Below are 26,189 nucleotides of genomic sequence, written 5' to 3'. Positions count from 1 at the left end.
CGTCCACTTGCAGTCCTTTGTTCCATAAAACTGTGTGGGGCCTTTTCAGATACAAACTCATAGATCTGGTTTCAATAACGATCAGAATCCATAGAGGCATTTTCCTCCAGCAAAAAGTCCTGGTTTAAAATCATAAAACCTTCCTGAACCTCAAAGTTTTACAGATACACTCTATGTTATTTATATTTTTGAAAGAACTACAACATATTTTATTTACTGTATAAGGTTTTAAAAGAAAATACCTCTCATAGAAAGAAGCTAAAATCTATAACCCGCTATTAAAATGCTCATTGCTGATGTCAATTGATAAAGGGGCTGAAAAAAACAAAAGTCCAATTATCTTTTTATATTTGTATGTATATTATAATCTACAGCAGACTTTTAAATGTGTTCCTCTGAGGCATGATGCTTGTTCTTAAAAACGGTAATTTAGCAAATTTTAAACATTTCTTGTGCACAAAAACATTTTACTCCTTTGGCCAAAATGTTTTTTCCTAAGTCGTAGCTTTCCAAAAGTAGTGAGGTATTTAATTGATCTGGTTAGATACATGATAGATGTTGACCAAACACGACATTTATTAGTAATACTTTTTGAGAAATTGTAAATATTCTGTGTATTTTATACTATAAGTTTACGAAGCACAACATTCAGTTCGATTAAAGGTGAATTATTATATCTGTAATAATACATTTAAGTTTTGTAAAAACAATTTTACAAAAATGAGTATAATTATTTTATATTGTTACTTCAGGGTTACATTTTGTAACAGTTTAAAATATTTCAGACTAAAGATGATTTAATGACTTCAAATATTGAGTAACACATGGAACTCTAAATTTATTGATAAATATAGTTGTTTAAATTTTACTAAAAATCTTTAAGCTTATTTTAGGTTAATTATTATTTATTGATTATATATAAATATATACATATTATTAAATTTAGCACCTTTTCGAAGCCTCTGATTGCCATGTGATCCTTTAATATGTTATACCTGACTAGTCCTTTGGGGGGCACTAGCACCCACTCAGCAGGGAATGGCCCACAGCAGAATCACCATTTCATCAAAGAAACAAACAAAAAACACCCATCAGGTTAGGTACAAGGAATGTATGAAATATGAATGAAAAGTAAACAAAACTCAAAATGTAATGTAATGAGGGATTACTTAATGTTTTTGCCTGAAACTGAAGGTTCCCACAACTATCACAAATATATGATAATATCTGCACTAATGAGGGATTCATATTCTGATCTCTTGGTGCTGTGGCTAAATGAAAACCAATAAGTTCAGATAATGCACCGGGTTGTTTCCTTTCCTTCTTGGCATCCGAGGGGCGGATATCTCTGTGCTGAGTTTGTACCAGTTTGGATTCATTCAGATTGTTTATTTTCATTCATCTTTCATTAGTCGGTTCCGAATGTTTTCAGCTCTTCTGCTTCCTGAATCTGCACGCCTGACTCTTGTTCAGTGATGATCTGTCTGTGTGTGACTGGGTCACACACTGATCCTGTCCAATTTGAGTCTGTGAGTATGAAATGATGACAGATTATTTGTTCCTTTTTATGACGCTTCATTCAGCTTTTGCAGTTCCTCTCAGACATTCCTTTCATCCAGATATTGAGGTTTTGATCAAGTTTTCTTTGCTGAAGTGAAATAATCTGATTCTATATGAATTCTGTCTAAAATCCTAGAATCCTTTTTGCTATGACAAATGTGTCTCAAAACGTTTTACTTCATTTGAAAGAAGTTAAGCTAAAAGTCAACATGAGATGATGCATCAAGGTTATAAATAAAGCAGCTCTAATTCAATGCTGTGTTTGTGGAGACAGTAAAAGTCCTGAGGTGAAACTTTCAACCAGAGCTTCAAATAAATTACAAAAAAAAGGGAATAACCAGCACTCCAAAAATACACAAAGGTACTAGTAAAGGTAATTAAAAAAATATTAAAACATTTGTATATTATTGGAGTGTTATTATTCCCATTTTTGTAGTACTTTAGAACTTTCCCAGGCCAAGTTTTTAATGTTAGAGTTGTGTGCTTTACTTTCCTCCTTTTCATCTATATTGGGAATGTGATAAAAAAAACTTGATGTTCAGACTCCTCACCCAGTCTGAGCTATTTTCCTAAAAAGAACAGGCCAATACCAGCACAACGCTAGTAGAGACGCTTCAAACCAAAGTTTCCCAAGACCCTGGCCTGCAAGTTTTAGATGTTTCCCTGCTTTAACACACCTGATTTAGATTATTGCTGTTTAGGAAAAGTCTGTTACTCAGCCAAAAATTGAAGTCAGGTGTGTTGAAGCAGTAACAACTAAAACACACAGGACAGTGTGTGCTTTGAGGATCAGGGTTGGGGAAAAAAATGGTCTAGGAAACAACTTGCAGCTGGAATTGTGTCAAAAATGGTCAAACAAAGGAAGTTGATTACTATTCCACAAAGATTATTTTTTTTAAATATAGGTGAAAATCATAAATGTTCCTTCTGTTTCATAGTTAAGTGTTGACCTTTCGTGTGAAATTCAAATAACACATGTTGGAAATAAAACCAAGCAGGATCCAGTGTGAACAGTTCACCACTCAGTTACAGAACAACTTAAGTAGGTAAAAAAAATTGATTTGAGTGTTTTTCTTCAAAAGAAATATATCCTTAAACAGCTTCGAAATGACATATAATAATTCACATCTATTGACGTTTCCACCCAGGCTTCAGTTTTGTGGAAATATCTTTTGCTTTTTAAATGGTTAGACTTTATGACTCAAGAGGTTTGTTCTGACATACCAGATTCAACAGAAGTAATAAACCCCTAGATGACCCCTACGCACCCATTCAACCAAAACCTGTTAATAACTTGTTCATTTCAGTGAGGTTCAGAGTGAAACTGAGTCTGTGAATGATGACTGTCATGTGGGAGTCATCATGCCTGGTAAAATGGGGGAGTTTTACCAGAGCAAAGTGGCTGGTAATGGGAGGAGCTGCTACAGTGAGTCATTGATAAACGTTTTATATTCTTAACAAGCTGGAATTACTTTTGTTCTCCAAATGCATTGTCCTTAATTGTAAAATTCAAACATCCTGATATATGCACTAAAATGACACTGTAACATTTGCAGTGTAAAATAACTGGATATTCATACATCCAGTTATATAACAGCTACATAAAAGACCAAAACGTTCTTGTGAATAATTGTACAAGGAGAAGACATTTAAAGCAACAAACTGCCCAGGTCTAACTATTCAAGCAAGTTTACTGTAGAAGAAATAAAATGCAAGGTTCTTGAAGAAGTCTCCCAAAACCTCAGATTTAATCACAGGACCTACAGCATGCTCTTGCTACTGTTGATGTAATTGTCTGTACAATCAGAAAGAGACTGCACAAAAATAACGTTCATGGAAGATGTTCAACCTTTACTCTCAAAGAAAACATAAAGTCCAGACTGATGTTTGCTAGACAGAACAAAGACCAGAACTTCTGGAAGAATGTTTGGACATATATAAGTTCATCTGGCACTGCTGTCATTTTTTTCACTTCGCCATCATAAAAACCACCATGAAATCTGTCGTATATCAGAGGGTAATCATCCACAACGTAACAGTGACTCTGCCAAAGCTGAGAATTAAGAAATGGAAAGTCCTAAGCAGAGTCAAAGCCAAGATCGTGATCTTATTGAGATGCTGTGAGGTGGTTTGTGTGATGTAGATTCAAGAAACCCCTCAAACATCTGAGGACTGAGGAAAAACGTTCAGGCTTCTGTTCCAGCTGGTACTCTACTTCATCTAGTCCTCAATGGCTGGTGTGTTGCAACTTCTAGAGCCGTCTTTGCTTCAGCACAACTGAATCACATACCTGATTTATCATTATTATGGACTCTGTAGGACTTGACTACATGCTGTAGAACGACAAACCATTTGATTTAGGTAGATCGGACCCGGGAAGATCTGCCTAAACTAAACAGCACTCCGTCATATTAATGAGTTTAATACAGTCATATTGACTGTGTGATCTCCAGATATTAGGCTGGAGCAAATGTTTTGTTTTTTATTGGGTTGAAAAACTCCTCAGTCTAAACGCGTCTCAACGTAGCGACGCAATATAAACCGCACAAATCCAACGCTTCACATTGACGCAAGTGTTACTCAAACGTTGCAGCAGTGACTCATTAGTAAGATTACTTCCTCTCAAAATGTGCTATGTACTGATGATTACAGACTCACTTCGGCATGCTGAATGCTTGAAGTAGCTCCTGCTGATGTTAGCCTGACCGACTTTTTGATTTTTTTCAGATAATAGTAAAATAATAGATAATATTTGTCCATTTGGTGAGCTGATAGACTGTAAACTTTCCTGTCCAGATGGTCAGCCAATAAGTAAGAGTGGGGAAAAATGAAATGAAACTTTGACATTATTACAAAACTAACCTGAATGGTGTGACTAATTAAAGTTTTTCTTTACAACCTTTGCCACAGTTTACATTACATTACAAAAAACTGAGGCACATCAAAAGCAAAACATATTTCAATTCTGTGATAGGACTCGATGTTCGCAGAATGAACTCCATGTTTTCATGTTTAGAACCTTGTGAACAAGTTCTTAGATTAGCAGTGTGACAAAAAGTTTTGCTATTCCTTTCAGGGTCCGTCCAGTTTTTCATAAAACAATCATGAAACAATTCCTCTACTAAAGAACAATAAATGAAGGGATAGCTCATTTGTTGTGTCATCTAAGTTGAAATGTCGATAAATTAACTCCATGCAATTGAAAAGTATAATTGATGGAGGCATTTTTTTTTTACTTTGATATGAAACTAGTGACAATATTGAGAATCCTATAAATGATTTTGTAAAAAAAAAACCCCAAAAAAACCTTTTCCTTATTCTATGCATTTATCAGTATTGTGCAGAAGTTTTAAGTCAACCCCAATTTTTAAACTATTTTCAATATTTATTTATTTGTTACTCTTTTGCCTTCAAGTAAGCATTCATACAATCTTTGCAAGTAAACTCAGTCATCAAGTCTCAAAGGCTATTTTGGCTCCAAGTTATTTTAGTCCATTTAACAATAACATTGAGTTATTTAGGCATAGAAAGATTTTATTTTTGTCTTCTCAGGTGAAACTTGCAAAGTCCTTAGACACAAAATGTGACAGCGAGTGAGAGCATCCTGCAACCAGAGCATCAAGAGTGATACAGTAAGTCGTTGAGATGGCTGTGAGTGCGACGCTTTGTTTAAACATTGATGAAGCAGTTTGAGTTGTTGTGCAACTTACTGAGTGTAAAAAAAGAATCTCTTTTTTTACACTCAGGTTTACACGCAACACGGCACGTTGTTTTCTGCATAGTTTGTCTTTTGACCTGCGGAGCAGCGTTGTGGGCTGCTGCTTAGAGTGTCAGCTGCCATCACTTGTTTCACAGCCGTAGTGATGTGTGAAACTTTACGTCTGAGCTGCACAGAATGAGAGGGGAAAAGAGGAAGCAGTTGGCTGTCTTTTTACTCTCAGTCTGAGAACCAGAGGAACACTCTCACACTCAAACTCGAAGGACTTTAGTCCTCTTTTCTGGAGCTTTTTTTTTTCCACTTTTAAGCACAAGAACTGATGAGAAGTCGTGTGCCGCCTTCTGTTTCATCCAATGTGAGTAGAAACTGGTTAGTTTTAGCAGAAACTTCTGCCGGTTCTCAAGTAAAATCCTCCACAGTAACAGCTTGTTTCTTGTGCTTTTTGTGCTCAGTATGAGACACAGTCTTGTTCTAATCCATCTCCAAAGATGGCAGTGGTGTCTGTGTCGTCCATCTTTGTGCCTGTGTTCTATTTTCTCAAATGCAAAACACTCGGGGAAGTCGTGAACTATATGCACTGTGATCTACTTCATAGTAGCTGCAGTTGTGCTAAGATTGAACCAAAACTGCTGCAAAAATAGACAAACTGTCCTTTTTTTATGTACAGTAAGTCCCTTAAAACATGTATAATTATTTCAGAGCAGACGTGTTGGCGTGTTCTTCTGTGAGCCAAAAAGAAACAGTTTCATTGCTCTGTGCTGTCATTGCATTCACTTCCTTCTCTTTTTTTGTATCAGCCCTATTTCCCAAAACCAGGCACATATGTGAGCCGCTCTGGTGGAGTAAGAAGCGCCATTTCAATAATTTAACTTGCGTCTAAATATCTGGTGAACTTTTACTCATTTTCCCCCTTTTATTGTTACTCACTCTCTCTGCTGTTGACTGTGATTATAATTATAATAATCCGCATTTATTTTGTCTAAATTGTTTCATATACTTGCTGATTTAAAAAAAAACTAAAGGAAGGAAAAACTTCTAAGAAAAAGAGCAGCAGATGACAGTTTTTAGAAATATTCACTTGTGTTTTTCAACTCCAGTACTCCCACTATCGTTTCTATTTTAACATTTTTACTGTGCAGTTCTTCTGTGTTGCTGCTGGAGGTAATCCCCAGCCTTCTGACTCCCCTCCCTCCACTGAGCTTCCCTCCCTCCTCCTCTCACTGGGTGCCACAGCACCAGTGTGATCAAACTCCAGTTCAAGCTGGCCTCTGCTCTGCTCCCATGGCTGACTCTCCTCTTAACCACTCCTGGCCGTCTTTCTCCAGGCTCTGGATGAAGAGATGGTCCTTCAAGAGAGGTAATCCAGGTTCAGCTTCAGTGTCAGGCCGTCTGTGACCCACCCGAGCTCGTGGAAACCGTCTCGCTTTTCTCCTCTGAGCTCCATTCAGTTCTTTTAACATGACTGCTGTTTGCCATTGTGACCTGATTGTGGTTTGCGGTAAATGACGGTTGGAGTCTTTCAGATCAAAGTTGGTGAAAGAGTAGAGGGTGCATTTTGTTGAACTGTGAGAGTGCCGAAATGCATTGTTCAATCAAAACAGAAACTGTGATTATTTATCTGTGAAGTGCCACCTTCTGTCTGCAGAGCTGTGTTTGACCTTTTGTGGTCAACGTCCAAGGTGCTCTGTAACTCATGCAGCAGCCCCTGTTCTTCTCTAAACCCGATCAGCGCTGCTGCTTGTGCTTCCCTTTCACTTCTGTGCAGCTTGGCACTTTCAAAAGGCACCAAATTTTCTGATCAAAAAGATGAGGGCGGTTGTTTTTGATGTGCGCTTCAAGCTCTGATCTGACAGCGCCGTTTTTGTTTTTTTTTTATCTGCAAGCAGCATCTGTCGTGCACCATGAGAAATGAACAGTGCTTCTACTTAACTCATGCAGGCATACAAATTGATCACCACAACCTAAAACTCTTTCATGCTGTCCCAGAAAGGGCAGTCTAAAAACATGCTTGCTGTGACTGCTGCCTTGACATCTGGGGCTTTGTTTTTGTCTCGTTAGAATGACCCGAACTGAAAGCTGTCACCATTTGTGAAACATACATCTGTGGGAAACGGCTCGACATGTGCAGCCTGACTAAATTGAATCACCTGATCATGGCCTGGGTTCCTCTTGTGATTATCATGTAGCACTCAATAACACTGAACTGTGTGGGTAAACATGTGCTTTTATTTCCTTCCACATCTTTTGTTGAACATCCTCTTTAAGGACGAAAAGGACGTCAAAATGTAATGGTTTTTGACTAAGTGTAGATTTAGGTATTTTATTCTGCTAAAACATGACGTGTTTATTTCTGTAAATTTTGATGAGTATGGCTTACAGATGAACAAAGCTCAAAATTATGTTTCCCTAAAAAATTTATATTACATAAGACTGATTAAAAAAAAAGAGGATGTTTAACACATATATGTTCTGTTACAGGCCTGGTATGGCCCTCATACTCATGGGGAAAACTGCAGGGTTAGCCACGAGATGTTCTTGCAGGAGCACCAGGCTCTTCAGAGAGCTTTATCCATGTACTATCCATGTACTTTCCACTCAACTTTCCAGTTGAGTGGAAGGAAAAAGTGTGCTACAGATTCAAGAGGATTATAAAAAATAATCAGCATAGAGTTAGGGAGAGATTCGCAAGGCATGGACTGAGGCTGGAGTCGGTGAAGAGTCACAACAAGAAGACATATTGGGTCACAGCTGTTGCAGCTGTCTGTTTTTAGCCACTTCTAAACCAGAGAGAATATCATAAGCTAAAAGGAAGAGGCAATGGACAATTGCTCAGTGCTCCAAGTCCTTCTTTTCAGGTGAAGGTGAATTTAGCATTTTAGTTGGAAACTAAGATTTCAGAATCTGGAGGAAGAGTGGAGTGGCTGCGGCACAGAGTTCAGTTTTATTTAGTCAATGCTGATTTTCTATTAAAATAACATGAATTGAATTTAAAATGAACAATGTCTTCTGCTGGTGTTGGCACACTGTGTGTTAGGAAGTCAGAAGTCATCAGGTCACGTCATACTTCCCTCTAGTGATGAGCTTTATGAAGATGATAAATCTATTTTTCACTTGCCCACGCTACGAAAGTATCATTATGTGCTTTAATTTGCTATAAAGAGGAAGATGAGGCACCAGACCCAGCAATGCAGAGAAGCCGAAGGCCACATGTTAACCACCTCCGTGCCATGCTGCAATGATGCAGTAACTCATGCAAAGTAAACCCCAAATAAATATTATCCACAGACACTGGACATTTGTTTTTAGTAGTGGAGCATTTCTGAAATATATAATTTTCTATTAGCTTAATATAATATTTAATTTAATGTTGGGATTTAATTGGCTAAAGTCATAGTCACGAAACTCTTGAAATATCAAAGACTGAGAGTATTAAATCAAACCAATGAGTTTCACATTTTCAATTGAATTACTGATGTAAATGAACTTTTCAATTATATTCTAATTTCCTGAGATGCATATGTCGAAATTAAAAAATAAATCTTTTTGCAGCATTCAAATTTATAGTGATTGAACATATGTTGGTAGAAAATTTTCTACCAGTGATTGGAGTTATTTATTGCTTACAGATTCCTGTATAAACAACTTGGATTTAAAGTATTTTAGTTCAACACAATACATGATGAATGCCTCGTTTACTGAACACACAGCTCAGTGACTATGAATACAAGCAGTTGTGTTAAGTTTTATGCTGAGTGTACTTCAATAATGCTAAACTAGTTCTTCATGCACACTTTCGAGCACATAAAGCATCAAGTTGCTTGCAGCACACTTCACATGTTGACATTTTTACATGAGTTACCCGTTTTTAATCGTTTTTGCTGCAGAGTGAGACCTCTCCTTTGCACGAGGAGCCAAACTCTGAAAAACAACCGGAGTCTGATAAAAATCATTTTAAACCTGAGTGTATGTGCACACACAGTCATGCACTGATGTTTCATTGTTTTGTCATGTCTGAGGAGAAATGAAAGGCCAACCATAAAAGGCCACAGCGACTCTGCAGCCCAGCATTGAGCGGCTGCTGCAGAGTCTCCTCTGAGTTTACACTTAACACAAGAAGGATTTGGACACAGGCTAATTCTCCCTCCGGGAAGGACGCTGCCACCCCTGCTGCCTCGGCCGATGATTTAGTAATATGGAGAACTGTACCTACAGTGTGTGTGTTTACACAGGAGCATCTCTGGCTGTCAGGAGGAAGACCACAATGGATTCTGCAGGTCGATAACAAAACAGGGTGCAAGACTCAGCCTGTTGTTTTGCCACATGAGCTTAGGAATCAAAATAAATAATTTGGTACATAGAACAAATGATTCTTTGTAGCTTTTGTTTCTTTTTGGTTTGTATGAGGGCACAGGGGCGCCCAGAAAACTTGGAACCTCTTAGAAAGACTTTTGGTTTGATTTGTTACTTTGGAAATCAGTCTTGTCACCCGGTGTCGGTTTTGTATGTTTAGTAAATTCATGTTTTGGTTTGGTGTTCCTATGTCTTGGTTTCTATATTCTGTTTGGTTTCTCCCGGGCCTCTGTTTTTCTTGGACTGTTTATTTGGTTCAGCCACTCTTTCACTGGTAGCTTCAGCCTCTCACTCACAGCTGCAGCAAATTCGTTTTGTACTCTCCACGCTGTTTATGGCATTGCAACCCCAAACTTTGACATGTTTTAGTGGGATTTTATTTGATAGACCAACACAATGCAGTGTATCAAGGGTAAATTATTTGTGTTTTTTCCAAATTGTCTACTATGTATAAATTATAATAATAAAAAATAGAAACATTTCAAGCATTCAAATATTTAGATGCTGTTTTAAGGCTAACAAAATTAGACTCAAACAACAGATGAAGCTATGAAAATTATTTGTCTAACTTTTGATTTATTAGAAGGAATTTAAGTGCCAAGTTATATTTTGATGCCGCTGTCATCCTCTTGTGACATATTTTATCAGTCAACTGCTGGCAAAACGAGTTTAAAATGAATAAAAACACAGCATAAACGGGTATTAAGTGTTACAAAACCAAAATGGTTCCACAACTTGAATGATTAAGTTGGGATAATGATTCTGTCTTGGGTTATGAAGTATTTCACAGCCTCTTTGACAACAATTGACTCAAAAAGCTTCTAGTAAGTGAACAAGAACAGACTGTAAGGGTGACTCTCTAATATCATTTAGAAAAACTGCTATATGTCAAGCTACCGTTTCTTATCGTTGATCTAACTAGAATGCAAAGCTGAATAAAATAATCAAAGTCCCACATCTCACTTCATTTAGAAAACATCTTAAAATGTGTCCCTGGGTAGCCAAAAATGTCAACATGATTATATTTAAACATTCATGATTAGACTGGGTGGATTAAAAGGGTGGGGTGTATTTTCCAGACACATAGTTCCATTTTATAGCACAATCAAGTGCCTATATCCGATTCAGGGATTTCTCAAACATGCATGAAGGAATCAAAACAACCGTCCAATTTTTGATGAGGGAATAACATTATAAAATGATATAAAGTTTAAAACAGTAACTTTGCATAATACCCACCCTTTAAGGTTGTATGCACAAGCTTTTAGAGATGTACATATAATTGTATGATGTGTTCTCAAGTTTAGATCTCTGCTGGTTTTAACAGGTTTATTGAGATTATTAATAGATGTTATGATTGAGGAAAGATATGGTGGTCCTAAAGTTACTTGTGGTTTGCCACCATGTGTGGTGGTGTTTGCTAATTTCACAGTGGTTGATTGCTATTACAAGACAAGCTGAATTTTTATATCAGTAAAACCATCTTTTACCAGTTGGTGCACCCTGATGCTCGTTGTATCAAGACTAGTAAAGCTGCCGCTGCAGTAAAGATAGAGCCAGATAATATGTTTCAGTACAGATGGACTAATGGTGACTCATATATATTAATAATTTTTCACATGCAGTCAAAAAGATTCTGTGTGTTTAATTGTGATTTTATGGAACAGACAAACACAAAGTGGTTTGGTAGGTGGAAGATTTAGAAAAAAAAATGGTAAAAATCCAAATAAAATTATAAAATTGTTGCATGCATTTTTGTTCAACTATTTAATTACCACTTTAATTACAGTCCAGCAGGTCAAAAGAGGAAATTGTTGGTGACCAGTGCTTAAGAGGACTGTGAAGAATACTTGTAATTTGTATCTAGGTTTAATAAGAGAAATTAAAAGTTGCTGTGTTGAATGACAGTCTTAAAGAAGAGTGAGGAATGCCCTTTGAAATCTGGATTATGTAATCTGTTTCAATAATGGATCTCCCCTCCTCAGATTGGCTGAAACTCATGAGACATTGCAACAGCATTACACACCAATGCTGTGTGTAATGTCTGGTTTTATCAATATCAAAACCTGACCTTTTATTTGCTCTGCATTTGCCACTGATTTGTAGAGGTGACTTCAATATAGTTTATGCTTTGTACACTGTGATCCATTATTTACCACAGACGGACCACTTTTTAAACTGCTGGAACAAAGTGGAATAAAAAGGGAATAAAATCAAGCTCTACACCACCAATGGTATAGAGCTTGTAAAATAACACTGACCCTCGGAGACGTTGCTATTGGTGACTGTGGTTTGCGGCATCATGTGAATCGAGGAATCTGTTTATGTAATGGAAATGTAAAGGAGCTTTCAACAAGAGCCTGGAGTGGGGTCTGCAGTGGGGCGTTTCATCCATCATGCACAGCACAGTCCAGACTGATTACACAGGTGCTGTGTGATTGATGCATTCAGCAAGCCGTCTGCCTTTCCTCCGGCTCCTTATCTCTCCAGAGAGCCGTTGAATGTGCTGTACTTTTAGAGAAACTTTTGTTTTCAACAACAACAAAAAAATCAATTCCTTTGTTGTCCAGCATGTACTTTCTTTTAGAGAAACGTTTGTTTTCAACAACAAAAAATTCAATTCCTTTGTTGTCCAGCATCCGAGTGCAACCCATGTAGCCAGTCCTGCGGGAATCCCAGTACCCAGCTCAGTGTCCAGGCACCCAGTGGGAAAGGATCTTCCTCCTCATTACCGCCGGCCTCCATCACAGAGGATGTATTCAGTGGCAACACCAGTGATGATCAGGTAAAGAGTCTCTAACCTCAAAGTTGCTCTGGCTCCACCACGTGAAACATGCACGTTTCTCAAGTTCCAGAAACTGAAGCAATGATCTGCTAACTTTGCAAACTTCTGCTTGCTGCAGTTTGCTCAGTGTCCTATTCACAAAGCAGATGCCACTAATGACATACTGGTGCAAGCATGTGATTTGAGTGCAGGAGGGATGAGCAATTTGCCTTCATGTTGGATGGCAGTTACTGTATGTTTCATTTGCTCTCTAGATATGACTCAACACTGCAGACACCAAACCAACAGCTAAAGCATGACATCCTTGAAAGAGCTCAATGTCACAATCAGAATCACTTTACTGTTATTGACAGTAAACAAATTCACAGGCTATGTAATTGCTTTGATAAAAACAAAATAAATGATATCTCTGTATCAGAGGGAAAATTGAATGAGCTTTAATCAGAGAAGCAGCCAAGAGGTTCATAGCAACTCTACAGGGGCAAACTAGATGGATGAATCATTAGTTTATCATTTTTTCCTCCTAATTTCCTCCATAATTTTAAAAATGTGAAGAATAAAGCTGATATTAAAAAACAGCTATAAGTAGTCCTATTTAAAGTATTCAAAAGGCACAGTAATGCTGTGGAAAGTGACTTCTTAACCAAAATCGAGTTTTTTTTGCTCTGTACATAGAAAAACTAATGATTAACGTCACCCTGAACACACCATCGACATAGTGAAACATTGCATTCATTTGTTCTCCTCTTTCACATTGTTTTGTCTCCTTTCTCTCTTTGCGATCATCCAGGATGGATCCTCTGTACTCAGTGACTTTGACTGTCCCTGTGTGGATGTGGGCAGCAGCCTAGAGGACCTGCAGGGTCTCAGTTCCTCCCTCAGGGACTCGGAGTACTTCAAAGACCTGCAGGGAGAATCACCAGCCTCACAGGCTGCAGTGTCAAAAGACACCTCTGCATTCCCAGAGAACAACACACAGCAAACTGAGAACTTACAAGAGCCTGTAAACACAAACAGTCAGACCAAAAACCAACCCGCGGCTCTAACCACAGACTTCCTACAGGTCAATGCAACATCATTTCCTTCCTTGGAACAATTTGCAGATGAACCTCCCTCTGACTCTGTTACCCAGCTCAGCCTAAAGCCGCTGTCAGGTTGTGTCACTGACGGCGATGACTTCGCTGCCTCTGCACTCAGCCTCAACTGGACAGTTAATCTAAATGGACTGCTGGAATCCTTGGAAACAGTGAAAGCGGTTGAAGAACTGGACGACGTAAAGGACCAGGGCAAAATGGAGTTGGATGGGGAGCCAGACATGGACAGTTTTCCGATTTTGGTCAGATCCATGTCAACGTCTCGGAGGCACAGCTGGGGGGTTCCTCTGTCGCCCCTCAACTCTGGCAGGAGGTAAGATGAGCAATAGGTGGTAGAAAAAGTTCATCTTAATAAGCCATCACAAACTAATCCATGTTCTGAGTAAGCCTTGAACTTAGATGTGAGCATTAATGCTACTTGAAGATTTCTCTGACAGTTTAGGCCAGAGATCAGCAAACTTTAAAACCCACAGAACTATTTTCATTCTCATTTCTGTGTATTATTTATCCAGCACTGCAAAAGCTACCCCGCTCCTTCAAGAACAGATGGTTATTTCACTTAAGAAATACCAACTGTAAAAATGTGCTTAAATGGTAAAAACAAAACCCTATTTTATTTATGTTATTGGTTGTGAGGGGGAAAGAAATAATGAATTTACGTCATCCTGTTGTGAAAACTGTGTCGAAACTGTTTTAAAATAGAAATATGGAGAAATTCTGCGAGAAGAACTGCTATTTGTAATTGTTGTTGGTTTACCAACCACTGCGGACGTCCTAAAGAGCCACATGTGGCTCCAGAGGTGCAGCCTGCAGGCCTCTGCTTTAGTCCAATGCAGCAATTTTTTATGGTGTCATTTAAATAAAAGTGAAATAGTACATTTTATTTAAAAATATGCAGAGAGCCTCATTAAAATATTTAACCGCTTTATTTGACATTTTGTGTTTGCTTTGCTGTGCTCTCAGACTGAGTCTGGACACGGCAGCCATAGACAGCGATGAAGATGGAGACGATGATGACGAGCAACAGAGCAGTCTTTTCCAGTCCTCCCAGCAGCAGTCTGACAGCTTCTCAGCAGGACCCGGAGATGAGCCAGATGGTTTCAGTTTGAGGGTAAACAGTCACTCTGCTACCAACCAAAAGACTTTTATTAACACTTCTCAGGCTTTCTTTGCTTCGATGCTGACTGAGAATTTCAGTAAAATGTCCACATTCTAAAGAACCACTACAAATTGCTTGATTTACTTCAAGTTTTGCCTCGTTCATGTCTTAGACATGAATTTTAGTAACCTCCCATTTTCACTTTCAGACTTTAAAATAGCAATGTCCCATCATTTGCCAGCTTCAAATCTTCATGGGAGGGTTTACACGAGGTTTAGGAAAGTGTTAATTGGAGCAGCCATTCCTCCAGAAACACATTTGCGAGGTCAGACACTGATGTTGGGTGAGAAGGCCTGGCTTACAGTTTCTATTACACAGGTAGAAGGAAAGGCGCTGTGCAGAACTGTGATACAACTGCTACACACTGAATCTGTCTACACACCAGCTGAGTTTCTAATAATCATAAAACTGCGCAAATTGAAATTAAAAAACAAGTTTGCTTAATGGAAACACATTTCTCAATAAAAAGTTTTTGTGCTATGATAAGGTGGTTTTTCAACCGTATCGAAATGCTTTATTTTTTTTTTTTTACATCACATGAGTCACATGATCAACAGTCGGATGTTACTACTGGCAAAAAGGACGAAGAAGGACAATGATGGTTTGTTTTTGTTTTTTTCGGACAATGTGCAGCTGGTTCCAACAGATCTCTCACAAGATTGAACAGTTCATAGCAAGTTGTCTATCTGTTATTCAAATATGTTGAATTCATAGTTCCTCTATAAAATCACCAACTACAATTTCCCCAAAACACAGCGCATGTAGCCGCTTCTCACTCCAATGCCTGAAAAGACACCAACATCTACTCTGATAGCTGATCGATGATGAGTGCTAGTTCTAATTATGACTATATTATATAACTCTGTCATTGCCATGTAATGATTATTGCGTGAAAAAGCTAATTCCCGTCTGATTTTAATTTCATTTCCTATTTAATGGAAACACCACAATTGTGAAATTGTGTTGGGTTTTTTTCACATTAGCAGAATATAGACAAAGATTTGCTCACATTTGTAATTGCAACATGGCTAGTGTCGCTATAGGCACAGAAATTGGCCCAAAATAGACCGATGGTCTGTTTCTTTGGAGCAACGCAACGATTTGATGGAAATGTCATGAGTGAGACAGGGGATGAGTCATAGTTGCAAAGTAAAACACATCCGCTTTCAGGAATATACAAAACTAAATCTTTCACTCGCAAAAAAAGTAACATACTTGGTAGGTTCTAAGAAGTACATAAAACAAATGAAAGAATGAAAGACCAATCTGGTTTGAGCAGCATTCTGTTTACTGTCGGTTTGTCTTGCGTTTACATTGGCGGATCATGTTGGATCCTGTGTGTCCTGTAAAAGTTGGATGTGTTTTGGGTTTTAATTCAGTCTGATGCCCACAGTGGAGATCTGCTGCTATTGATTCTGCATTTAGCGAGCCTCTTTACTCACTGTGTTTTTTTTTTCTCCCGTTCAGGGGGTCTTTTGTGGGTTCTAGTGTCCCTTATATGAAAGTAGGCTGACAGGAAAGGGGGAAGACATGTGGCAAATGTCGCCGGGTCCGGGAATCGAACCCACGGCGGCCGCGTCAAGGACTCAAGGCCTTCGTTTTTTGTTTTAAGACTTTGTTTTATTCATGATCGGATGGGAACCAGGAAGTAAACAGAAAGAATGGAGTTTACCAGGAGTGTAGGAGACACTGAGTCTCAGAATTCAGCTCAGACAGGAGATACAGATTATGAATAGATTGGCCTTGAGAGACAGAGATGTTTGCAGAGAGCTGAGAGATTAACATGCGCAATCCAATAACAAGATGGCATTGTGGTTTTGTGATGGCATTGTAATGGCACTTTCAGAAATAAAATCTTCAAATTTCTTTTGTTTTGAAAAATAATTATTAGATTTTTATTTCAAAATAAAATCTTAACACTTCTTTTCGATATATAGAAACAAAACTGAAATTGCCTATCCTCTTCATCCCTGAAAATAGTTTTTTTTTTTTTGTTCATTTTTATGTCTGTAAAAGTCTCCTGAGTGGCTTCAATGCATGGTGGAGCACTTTTCCTTATGTGATCATAACACATTTGTAGAGTAGTATGACTGAAAGAGACACACTACTTTACAAAATAAATAAAAGCATGGACTTTATGCTCTTTATAGTGTTTTTGTGAATTTTTATGTATTTTTTTTATATATATTTGATCAGTTTCATTAAATCCTAAATGGTCAATCACTCAAAGATCCATGTGCTATTACAGAATTTTATGTAGCAATTCACTGAATGAGATAATCTAGCATCTTGCACATCTTACACATTACGATTGCAACTTAATAAAAAGTAATAGACCCTCTGCTTTCAGAGCCTGCAGCTTTCTGGCTCGTAATCTGGCATCCTGTCTTAAATTACCTTTCAAAGCTCACTTGGCCTTTGTTAATTGCCAGGCATCATTATAAATGAATTCTTGGTTTAGTGGCTTGTTCCTCAATTTAAAGCTTTTCCATAAAACCCTCCCTTCTGATAAAACATTATACGCACTTTTTAAGAGAAAAGAGGAAAAAGGACGACTGGAACACTGGATTTAATACCAAATAAGTACACAGTTAGAGGGGAATGATTCATTTGGAGTGTTGTGCCAAACTACAGAGAGCTTCCTCACTACAGAGCACAAAAACAACTAAATATTCTGCAGATCAGCAGCTAATAAAGGCCACTGTAAGCACAATTAATCTCAATACAGTACCTGCTGTAAACTAGAAAGTGGATGTAAAACAGATCAGACATGAATTCAACGTCCATGCCTGCTTATTCCTCTTTCAGGTCACCGGTGGACCAGGCAGGCAGCTCTACTCTCGATCGGACATCCTTGCCACCGATGAATATTCCCGAGCAGCACACATTTCCCGTGTAGTGCAGACCTCCAAACAGGCTGCCAGGGCAGCAGGAGGTGGGGGGCAAACACGTGCTTTCTTCATGTGTAGTTGATTCATGCTTTACATCTTTTCACAGTAGATCTACTTGACTTTTTTTCTGCAGTGGCAGAGGAGTTTGACCCAGAAGAAAACCTGCACTCATCAGAGGGACAAAGCCATATGTAAGTGCAACAATGCAACAGAATACCTTTCCAAGAATATGATTCTGTCTAAGTAACAGTATGAGTTTAATGAAGCTTGAAGGAGTGGAAGACACTGGAACTCTTGAGCGGTTCATGCAGATTCTGCTCTGTAGTTGTAAATAGCCTGTTACGGTTACCTAACTCCCACATAACAAAGGGGCTTTCCCCATTCTCCCCTGACATTTCTGCTCCATATCAGACGTCTGCAGTTTCCCCCTCCCACAGCTCGCTCTCCTTCAGCTGCCAAGATGGCCCCTTTGCTGACTGACTGTGTCTGTATGTAATAAATGGTTATACTCTGGTGATTTCATGGATGCGGCAGATGAAGGAGGATTGTCCTTCACTTTACAGTTTCAGTCAGTTCCCAGCAGATTGATCCCCCCCACCACCACCACCACCACTCAGTGTCAGTGTCTTGTTTGTCTTAGGCTGATGGTACAGAAAGTTCTGCAGGAGCTAAAGCTGTACTATGGGTAAGTAAACAGGAGAGGGAGGCCTGCACGCTTTAGCTGCTGTTCTAATGACGTCTGCGGCAGCAGAGTTGGGTCTTCACCAGGGAGTGTTTACAAATTACACTATGTATGCATGATTTTTGCACATGGGGTTGCATGTGTCTGTCCTGGTCACTGTCACAAACGGTACGTCACCGTGGCTGGGAAGGATCTGCAGAGCACAGAAAGTGAGATGATTGGCTACTAAAAGTTCACAGCAATATCAATCAGTTCATGCTGTCGGACTGTGCTTGTTTTTCTTGTTCTTATAAACTTTGGCTTTGACATGCTCATCCTTTACGATCATTTGAGGTTTATATTTGGACCTGCGTTCTGCTTAAATGGATTCTCTTGCTGCATGAAGTTTTCTAACTGTCCTTCACAGAGCGAAGCATAGAAACAACAGCAGTCCAGACACCAAGGATTCAGGAAGTGTCACTTGGTACGAGTTCCTCTCCAATGCGTAAGTGCAATAGTTTACCATTGCACATTTGGCAACGACAATGTATCTTTCTTTCTAAGCAATGTCTGTTACTGAATATATTTTCTAATATCGCATGTTGCAAATTCCGTGGATGCAAAGTTTGTAATGAATACTTAAACTTTTTGTCTTACATTATATTGATCATTCAAACAGATACAGACATTCAAACATGCAACATATAGTTAAGCCCCAAATTATTCACACCCCTGGCAGATTTAGGTTTGAAATTATTTTCATTCAACTAAGAAATTTGTTCTACCTTTATTGGCTGGGCCACTAGATTTATAATTTTTGTTTCATTTTGTTTGCAGTTGTTGTCATTTCCCTAGTGACACAACTTCCTGTGTTTTTGTTTTCTCTGTCCTTGACATATTATCCATTTTATAATTGTCGTGATCTTTCTAATTTTCTGCCTGAACTAGATATGGCCTGCTGCAACATTAATTTAAGAAAGTAAACTGTGCAACTCTTAGAATACCCTACATAGTCTAGTAGGGCAATTCTGCGACTGACATAGCAAGCCTACCAGTCCAATCATACTTCTTATTGAGATTATGAGAAGAGAATATGCGGAGAAAAATGTAATACAAATAATCAACAGAAATTTTAACTTTAGCTTGCATGAACTCTTAAAACGAACAACTACAGGGTCAGTAAAGCTGACAAAAAGCCACAAAAGTTTGAGCAAAACTAAAACAAATTTTCAAAAGCACAACAAAGTGCTTTTGTTGTGGAGCACTTTGGTCAGCTGAAGTTGTTCTAAATGTGCTACGTAAATAAACTTTGACTTGCCTTCACTTGCGTGAAGCACGGAAAAAATATCTACAGTATGTGAATTCAGTTAACCACAAAAAGTTTTAGCAATTACTGTAAAATATGCCAAAAGCCTGTGGTTTAACTTATTTTGCAGTCTGTAACAATAAAACATGGAAAACATTTGAGCTTTGTCTCATAATAATAAAAACCATCTGCAGCATGTAAATTCAATTAATTCAGATGGTCTTTTTGAAAAGGGTATTTATAAATTCCACCCTCATAAATAATTTACTTAGAAAAAATACACTTAAAGGTATAAAACATATCAATTTATTGTTTAGTTAAATAAAGCACTGTGAAAACTATTTTTCATGCAGGTTAAGAGATCTTTGACTTATTTTGTTTTGTACACGGGATGCTTTCTTCTTTCTTCAGGAATGAGGAAGAGGAAGACAGAGCAGAGAAGGTTGAGAAAGGAACAAAGGTGAAAAGGACCCTCAGCTCCCTGAGGAGCAGGGTGACGGGCTCCTTCAATAAAGATAAGGTAAACAACGCCACAGATGAGTGATGCATGACCTGCGCTTGTCTCAATGTATCAACATATTCCAGAAAGTCAGTTTTATTTGTTGTCCAGCTCAGTTTATAAAACCAAATCCTGACATGTAAACACTTTACTTGTATGCATGTCGCACTCACAATACTTTAATCTTCTTACACAAACCCTATTATATATCCTTACACACAGCCACGCAAAAAGCGGAGCGATGAAGGAGAACACACAGCATTTGCATTTAAAAACCGCCCTGTGTGTTTGCTTCTCTTTTTTTCTCTCCAGGGTAAGAACCGAGAAAAAGAACTGCAGAGGGACAGAGCGAAGGACAGAGACAGGGAGGTCAAAGAGAAAGTGTGCAGGACCAGCAGCCGCAATGGGCATCGTTTAGTGCCAGGCTCCTTCTCCAGCTCCGCCACCTGCTCGCTGTGCAGCAAGAGTCTGCTGAAAAAGCATGGAATGCAGTGCATGAGTGAGTAACACCGCAGTCACAGATGTACATGCGCCCACGCTTGCTCACCACCTCACACAAGTGCGCAGGTGCTACGCTCACACAAGCTCGCATCCAATTATAGCTCTGCTGCATGTATGCTCATTTACCTATGTAGTGGTGTGCTGAGGCACACGGAAAAAAACTGCCAATCACGTGGGCGCACCCACCACAAACTGCCTGAAATGTCTTACACTAAGCCACTCAGCCATAACTTAATGAGCAATGGGAGTTAAAGTCCTCAACCTGATGTGTTTTTTATTAAAGAAATGCACACATGCGGATGTCATGATGACATTTGCCCCCTAAAACTCTCTTCAGCTGGACAGCAGAGGGGCTGATTGCAAACAATAAGCCTTAAACAGAAGAGCTAGTATGTGAGGGCTTCACCTAAACTACAACCTTTTCATAGTGAAATACTAGTATTTTAATTTATCTTTATTATAACAGGTAAATCTCAAATCTAAGAGCCCTTTGAGTGGTTAATATGACTCAAATAGGGGTAAATAAAAGTTAATTCAGTTCATTTACTACTTACATACAAGATTAATGATCTAAAAATAAGGAATGAAAGTATGATAGCCTGGGATAAAACAATTGAAAACAAAAACAAACATTCAGTCATGCGTTCTGTGGTACTTTAAAATATTTTTAACATTCAGGCAACCAGGACTGCGTGAGAAACATTTATATCATCAACATAGAGATGAAGACATGTGTTCATGATATTCTGACCCAAGTTATTAATGTAAAGTGCAAAATGTACTGGTCCTAATACAGTCCTGAGAGACACCATTTGAAACATAATGGCTTTTATGGAAATAAACCCAGTACCACCAGGCTCCCAGTCTATATCCCACAGAACCAAGAAGGTACATTAATGGCCTGCTGTATAAAACACTCTCTGGTAAAGTGTTTTCTGTCCTGAGTGGGCAAAGTTAATTTAGTGGCAAATTGGTGAGCTGCTCATAGTAATGTATTTTAATTTTGTGTTATGGTTGATTGGTGTGTATTTTATCACACTAACCTTTTCTTCTAACTTTCTGCTAAACAGATCTCTTGAGTAAAATATTTTCTTCTTAACTTAGAAATGATTTCTTACCTAAAGTTTATGAGCGTTGCTCACCCTTTTTTCTGGCTTTTAGACTTCACAGACGATTTCTGGGTTTGGTCTGTATCACCTTTAAACGTTGGAACATATAATAACAATTTCAAGGCAATGTCACAAAAATGTACCACATTTCAATCAACTGAGTCCTGTTTCTTAAAGAAAAAATCTATACCACAGGGAAACGGAAAGCCCTAGATTATTACTTGGAAATCATTGGAAATTTAGATAAACTTAACCCTCTATGGCATGGCGTTGCCCTCAGGCAACAAACCACATAGCTGTACCTCACATTGCTCCTTTATTTTATTTTTTGGGGGGCATGATTTTTGACATATTTTTGTCCAAAAAATAGTTCTTTTATGAATATAGTTTTTGTTTGATTTGTATTTCATTTCTCATAATCAGTGTAGACAATCTTGGTGTTCTAGACCAATGTTACCCTGAGGCAACAAACCCAAATCTGGTTCCAGGAGGTGTCAGAGTCCGATTTTATGATTGACATGTAATTAGGGACCACCAAGCTCCCAAAGAATGCAGGAAAATATTTCTTCCCCACAAAAATAAAAAGTCATGCCATAGAGGGTTAAAAAGTAGATTTTTATTTTAAAAAATGCTTGAGTTGCTGTTATTTTAATATAAGATTTATGAGATATTTACAAATCTGTGACTTGAAATAACAGTTCCTTAATGAAGGATTTCTCCCCAGGCCAAACACTGCATGTTAGAGGTTTTTTCAGTTTTTTTCCTTTTTAAAAAAAAAGTTTAACATGATAATACTCCACTGTTATTATTTTAAGATTTTTCACACGTCTTTAAAAAGGATGCAAATAAACAATTATCTGAATCTAAATGGTTTATATATTCTCCTAAAAAGTAATATTTCTTATATCCCTAAAGACACTGTGATCACTTCTGCCACTTGCCTAAAGAATTTACTGGAAGTGCAACTGGGTTCTCATAAAACACGAGGTTTTACTGGTGTATAATTTCACATCACTTAATGTGAACCGAGAAACTGGATTTTTTTTTTTTGTAAACTTTATTAAGCAGGTGCGTGTGGAGAAGTAGCTGTTCTGCCTGGAATTAAATGTTTACCTTGTAACGTCAACTGGTTGCAATATTTCCAAGATATGCATGAGCCCCCACAGCGTGGTGTGATGAATGATTGTTTTTAGCCGAGTGTTTATTAAATAAATGTGTTCTGGCATATTTCACAAGGCACAGAAAAACCACACAGGCGATGGAAGCGATTAGTTATTCTGACATTAAAAAAAAAAAAGAAAGCAACGCATTTCTCCCGTTGATGCATTTGTTCATTAATCAGACTTCACTGCTGAGTGGGATGGTGTTAAAAATATTAATGCTGGAACACACACGCAGGCGTGAAAAAAAAAAACAAAAAACAAGTGAGTGTCCCTTTAATTTGAAGCGAGCCCTGTGGGGATTCAGCCTGTGGAATGTGTGGTTTGTGTGCCAGAGATTGTTCCCAGTGGATGCACTAAAACTGGACAAAACCAACAATAACTCGGGACACTTGCTGCTGTCGGGTCCGTTTGGAGGATGTGATTCACTGAGTTTAAACTTTTTTTTGTCGGATGCTGCTGATTGGGACCGACGCGAGTGTATCTGCAGCGGTAAGGAGCAGCTGCCGCAGCGGGATCAGGTGGATGAAGTCCGGTTGTTTCCTCTTAGCGGACCTTCTCACACATCCTACCGCTTTGGTGCTAACAGGCTAACAGCTAATCACATCCAACTTAACACTATATGTTGCATCTGTTTGTCGCACTGTGTAATGTTTGGGTTGTATAAGTGTCTGGGCAAGAATTGTACATCTTTAATCTTTTTCTGCAACTTAATGTGTGAAGAACGCCACTAAATTAGACCCTTAGTTAAGTCTTTCCTGGTTAGCGATTAGCAAAGTAACGCTAGCGTCTTAGCTGTGCCTTTATTCGAAAAACAAGGTTAGTTGGGTGATTTGTTGGTTTTAATTGGCTTATGCCGAACAAATAACGCTGGGAAAACCATGTGTAGGAAAGCAAGTGGATGTTCCACAACTTCTTTATAACTTTGAGTTATAAAAACCGTCTCAGGAGACTACAGTTGATGCTGCTTGTTGACTACAGGAGAGGCTCAACAGGTGACTGCTAACTTAGCTAATGTTAGCTTCCTGGTGACTTCTGTTAATTTTCCAGCAGTCAGCTGATGAAATGTACAACCAGTTCAGATGGAGACTCTTTTTGGACAAAAAATGTGACTATTATCCATTTTTTGAAAAGTATTTTCCTAGTGTACGTGTGATAAATACATGGAAAAGCCTTAAAAACATTTGTTTCCAACTTTAAATCTCCATATTGTTCGCTACGAGATGAATCTGTCAGAAATGGATGGTACATTAGGATAATGTGCTTTCTGGGCTACAGCCTGCTTTCGTGTAGTGTGTTTGTAAAGACTTTAATTCGCTTGAAAGATCATTCTGAAAAAACATGATTGTGTGTGTAGACTATAAATTAGGGAAACTGTGGTTTCTTAAAACAATTTTGATAACTTTATGATCCGTATTTAGATTTAAACGTGTGATTTATATTTACCTAACACTTTTTAAAGATATTGGTTGACATATTTCAGTATTTGTTCTTTTGAAAGATGTTATTTGCTTCTTTGGTAAATGTAAAAAAAATTATCTAGCTTTGTATTTACTGTTTAAAAATAAAAAACAGCGTGGTATAAAACTAAATATTAAGCCTGATAAAATTTTTAAAAGTAACGCTTATTAATAATTTCTGAAATCAAAATAAAGAGGTTCAGGTTTATCATCCTGCTATTTTTTTAATTGAGGTAAATTTGAAAATGTGTTTAAGGTCAAACCTTTCGTGCAACTTTACTTGTACTACTTCCTTTTACCTCTTTTTATTTAAAAAATGTGGACAGTTGATTATGTTCTATTGCTCATCTGTAAAATAACTTTATTTTTAACATGTAGGTATTAAAAACACTGAGTAACAGGTTACTTTTAAAAAGGCATACACTCTTCAAATATGTCAAAATTTTGTCTAACCAAAGATTAGGGTTTGCTTTGTGCTTTTAAGTGGCAAAATTAGTAGCAAAATTATAATTGCACTGTCTGGGAAGAAAAAAAAAGCTCATTAATGGTAACATTTCAAAAAGAGACTTGGGATGTCATAAAAAAAAAAATAATTTGAGAGAGCAACAGCATGATGTTAACATTGACAATATCCAGCATATTATTTTCTATTGCTGATGGAATCTTAGCTTTGCACTCACCAATTAAACATGAATCAACAAAAGCTGATTTTATACTTCAAGACACTAACTTATACTATTTAATTGATTCTCAAAGTTTTCTTTGTTACTTGTTACCTGTCATCCACTTCAGTTCATACTGGGAATTTACAAATTTCCATCTCTTAAAAAGCTTTGGTTGAAATATATTTTAGCATTTCATTTGTCTGGCTGTTCAGGATTGTTAGGTCTACATCAGACTGAATTTAACTTGCAAATAAAATTTGCCAGTGATTCTTCTGATTGAAAAGACAGCCCACATGCCAACTGGGATAGTTGCACCACAGTTTGAGAACCATTGCATTTGTTCAAATTAAGGCATGTCAACAGTTTTGTAACAAACTCTATCATGATTATGAAATTTCATTTAAATGTATCTTTGTGTGTTTAGATTTTTGTGATTTCTCCAGACAGGTGATGTCCTCTGAGGCTTAATTAGCCTGAGGCAACAGGAATGTCGCTGGCGGAGGGGAGACTGTTTCATGTATTTCACATTTTGCTCTCTAGCCACAGACATTGATAGACTTGCCTCTCTCCCTCTCCCCGTTTATGACTGGGTCACATGGTGTTAATTGTGCTTGGCAGGTCTGCTGGGGCCAAACAGCCCAATCCACTGACTCCTAGTCTCACCCACCTCATCCTATTAGCAGACGCTTTCTCCGCGTGTTACTTTTTATTAGCATGCCAAGTTTCCTAGATGAGAAAAGTTTAATATTTTGACTATTACAAGGTTTTTCTCACATTAACTAATTAACTGTTTGGTCTGTATTGAACTTTTAGCTGGTGCTGTTTAATTCTATTAGTTTATCAAAGCCATTATTTTCAAAGGCAGGAATAGGTGCTAAATGGTACTTGAAAGTAGGACTGAAACTAAGGCAACTTCTTCTTACAGTTTGTTCTTCTAAAATGTCTACCATGTTGTCAGTAAAGTATGCAGTCATATTTTCAACTCCTTAATTTAGTCAGCCCAGGTCTAGTTTGAATGCACCACTTCCCTTTCTGGCTTAGAGGTAACTTGTGGTTAAAGTATATAGTTCGTAGGTAGGCCAGCCATCTTTATTTAGTGACATATATTACCATTAGAGAAGTTTAGTTTTGCTCTAATAGTTAATTTATTTAAGTTGTTCCTGTTTTCCCAGGTTTTCCCAGGTTCTCATTAGTTGGCTTTTCAGGAAGGAAAATGCCTTCTTTTGCTCTCAAAGGCACACATGCCTAAAATCACAGGCAGCCGGTGGCAT

General features: G+C 38.0%; 1 protein-coding gene across 3 annotated transcripts in view; it reads left to right on the top strand.

Annotated features, from left to right (window-relative positions):
• Positions 1-5,515: 5,515 nt before the first annotated feature.
• arhgef18b (rho/rac guanine nucleotide exchange factor (GEF) 18b) overlaps positions 5,516-26,189 on the top strand; it is a 52,963-nt gene continuing 32,289 nt past the window's right edge. The window contains exons 1-9 of one of the 3 annotated variants that reach the window (XM_032571319.1): positions 5,516-5,633; positions 12,265-12,413; positions 13,204-13,820; positions 14,471-14,618; positions 17,475-17,601; positions 17,691-17,748; positions 18,646-18,723; positions 19,936-20,044; positions 20,336-20,522. In XM_032571319.1, the coding sequence (XP_032427210.1) occupies positions 13,705-13,820; positions 14,471-14,618; positions 17,475-17,601; positions 17,691-17,748; positions 18,646-18,723; positions 19,936-20,044; positions 20,336-20,522 (823 nt within the window). In that variant the 5' untranslated portion in view covers positions 5,516-5,633; positions 12,265-12,413; positions 13,204-13,704. Of the gene's footprint in view, positions 5,634-6,523; positions 6,636-12,264; positions 12,414-13,203; positions 13,821-14,470; positions 14,619-17,474; positions 17,602-17,690; positions 17,749-18,645; positions 18,724-19,935; positions 20,045-20,335; positions 20,523-26,189 lie in introns of those variants that run through there. The other 2 variants (XM_032571317.1, XM_032571318.1) reach the window with 2 other exon arrangements.

This window comes from Xiphophorus hellerii, chromosome 9 (genome assembly GCF_003331165.1).
Source record: "Xiphophorus hellerii strain 12219 chromosome 9, Xiphophorus_hellerii-4.1, whole genome shotgun sequence".
Classification (NCBI taxonomy): domain Eukaryota; kingdom Metazoa; phylum Chordata; class Actinopteri; order Cyprinodontiformes; family Poeciliidae; genus Xiphophorus; species Xiphophorus hellerii.
Note: the sequence above shows the minus strand (reverse complement) of the source record. Positions and strands in the feature narration are given on the sequence as shown.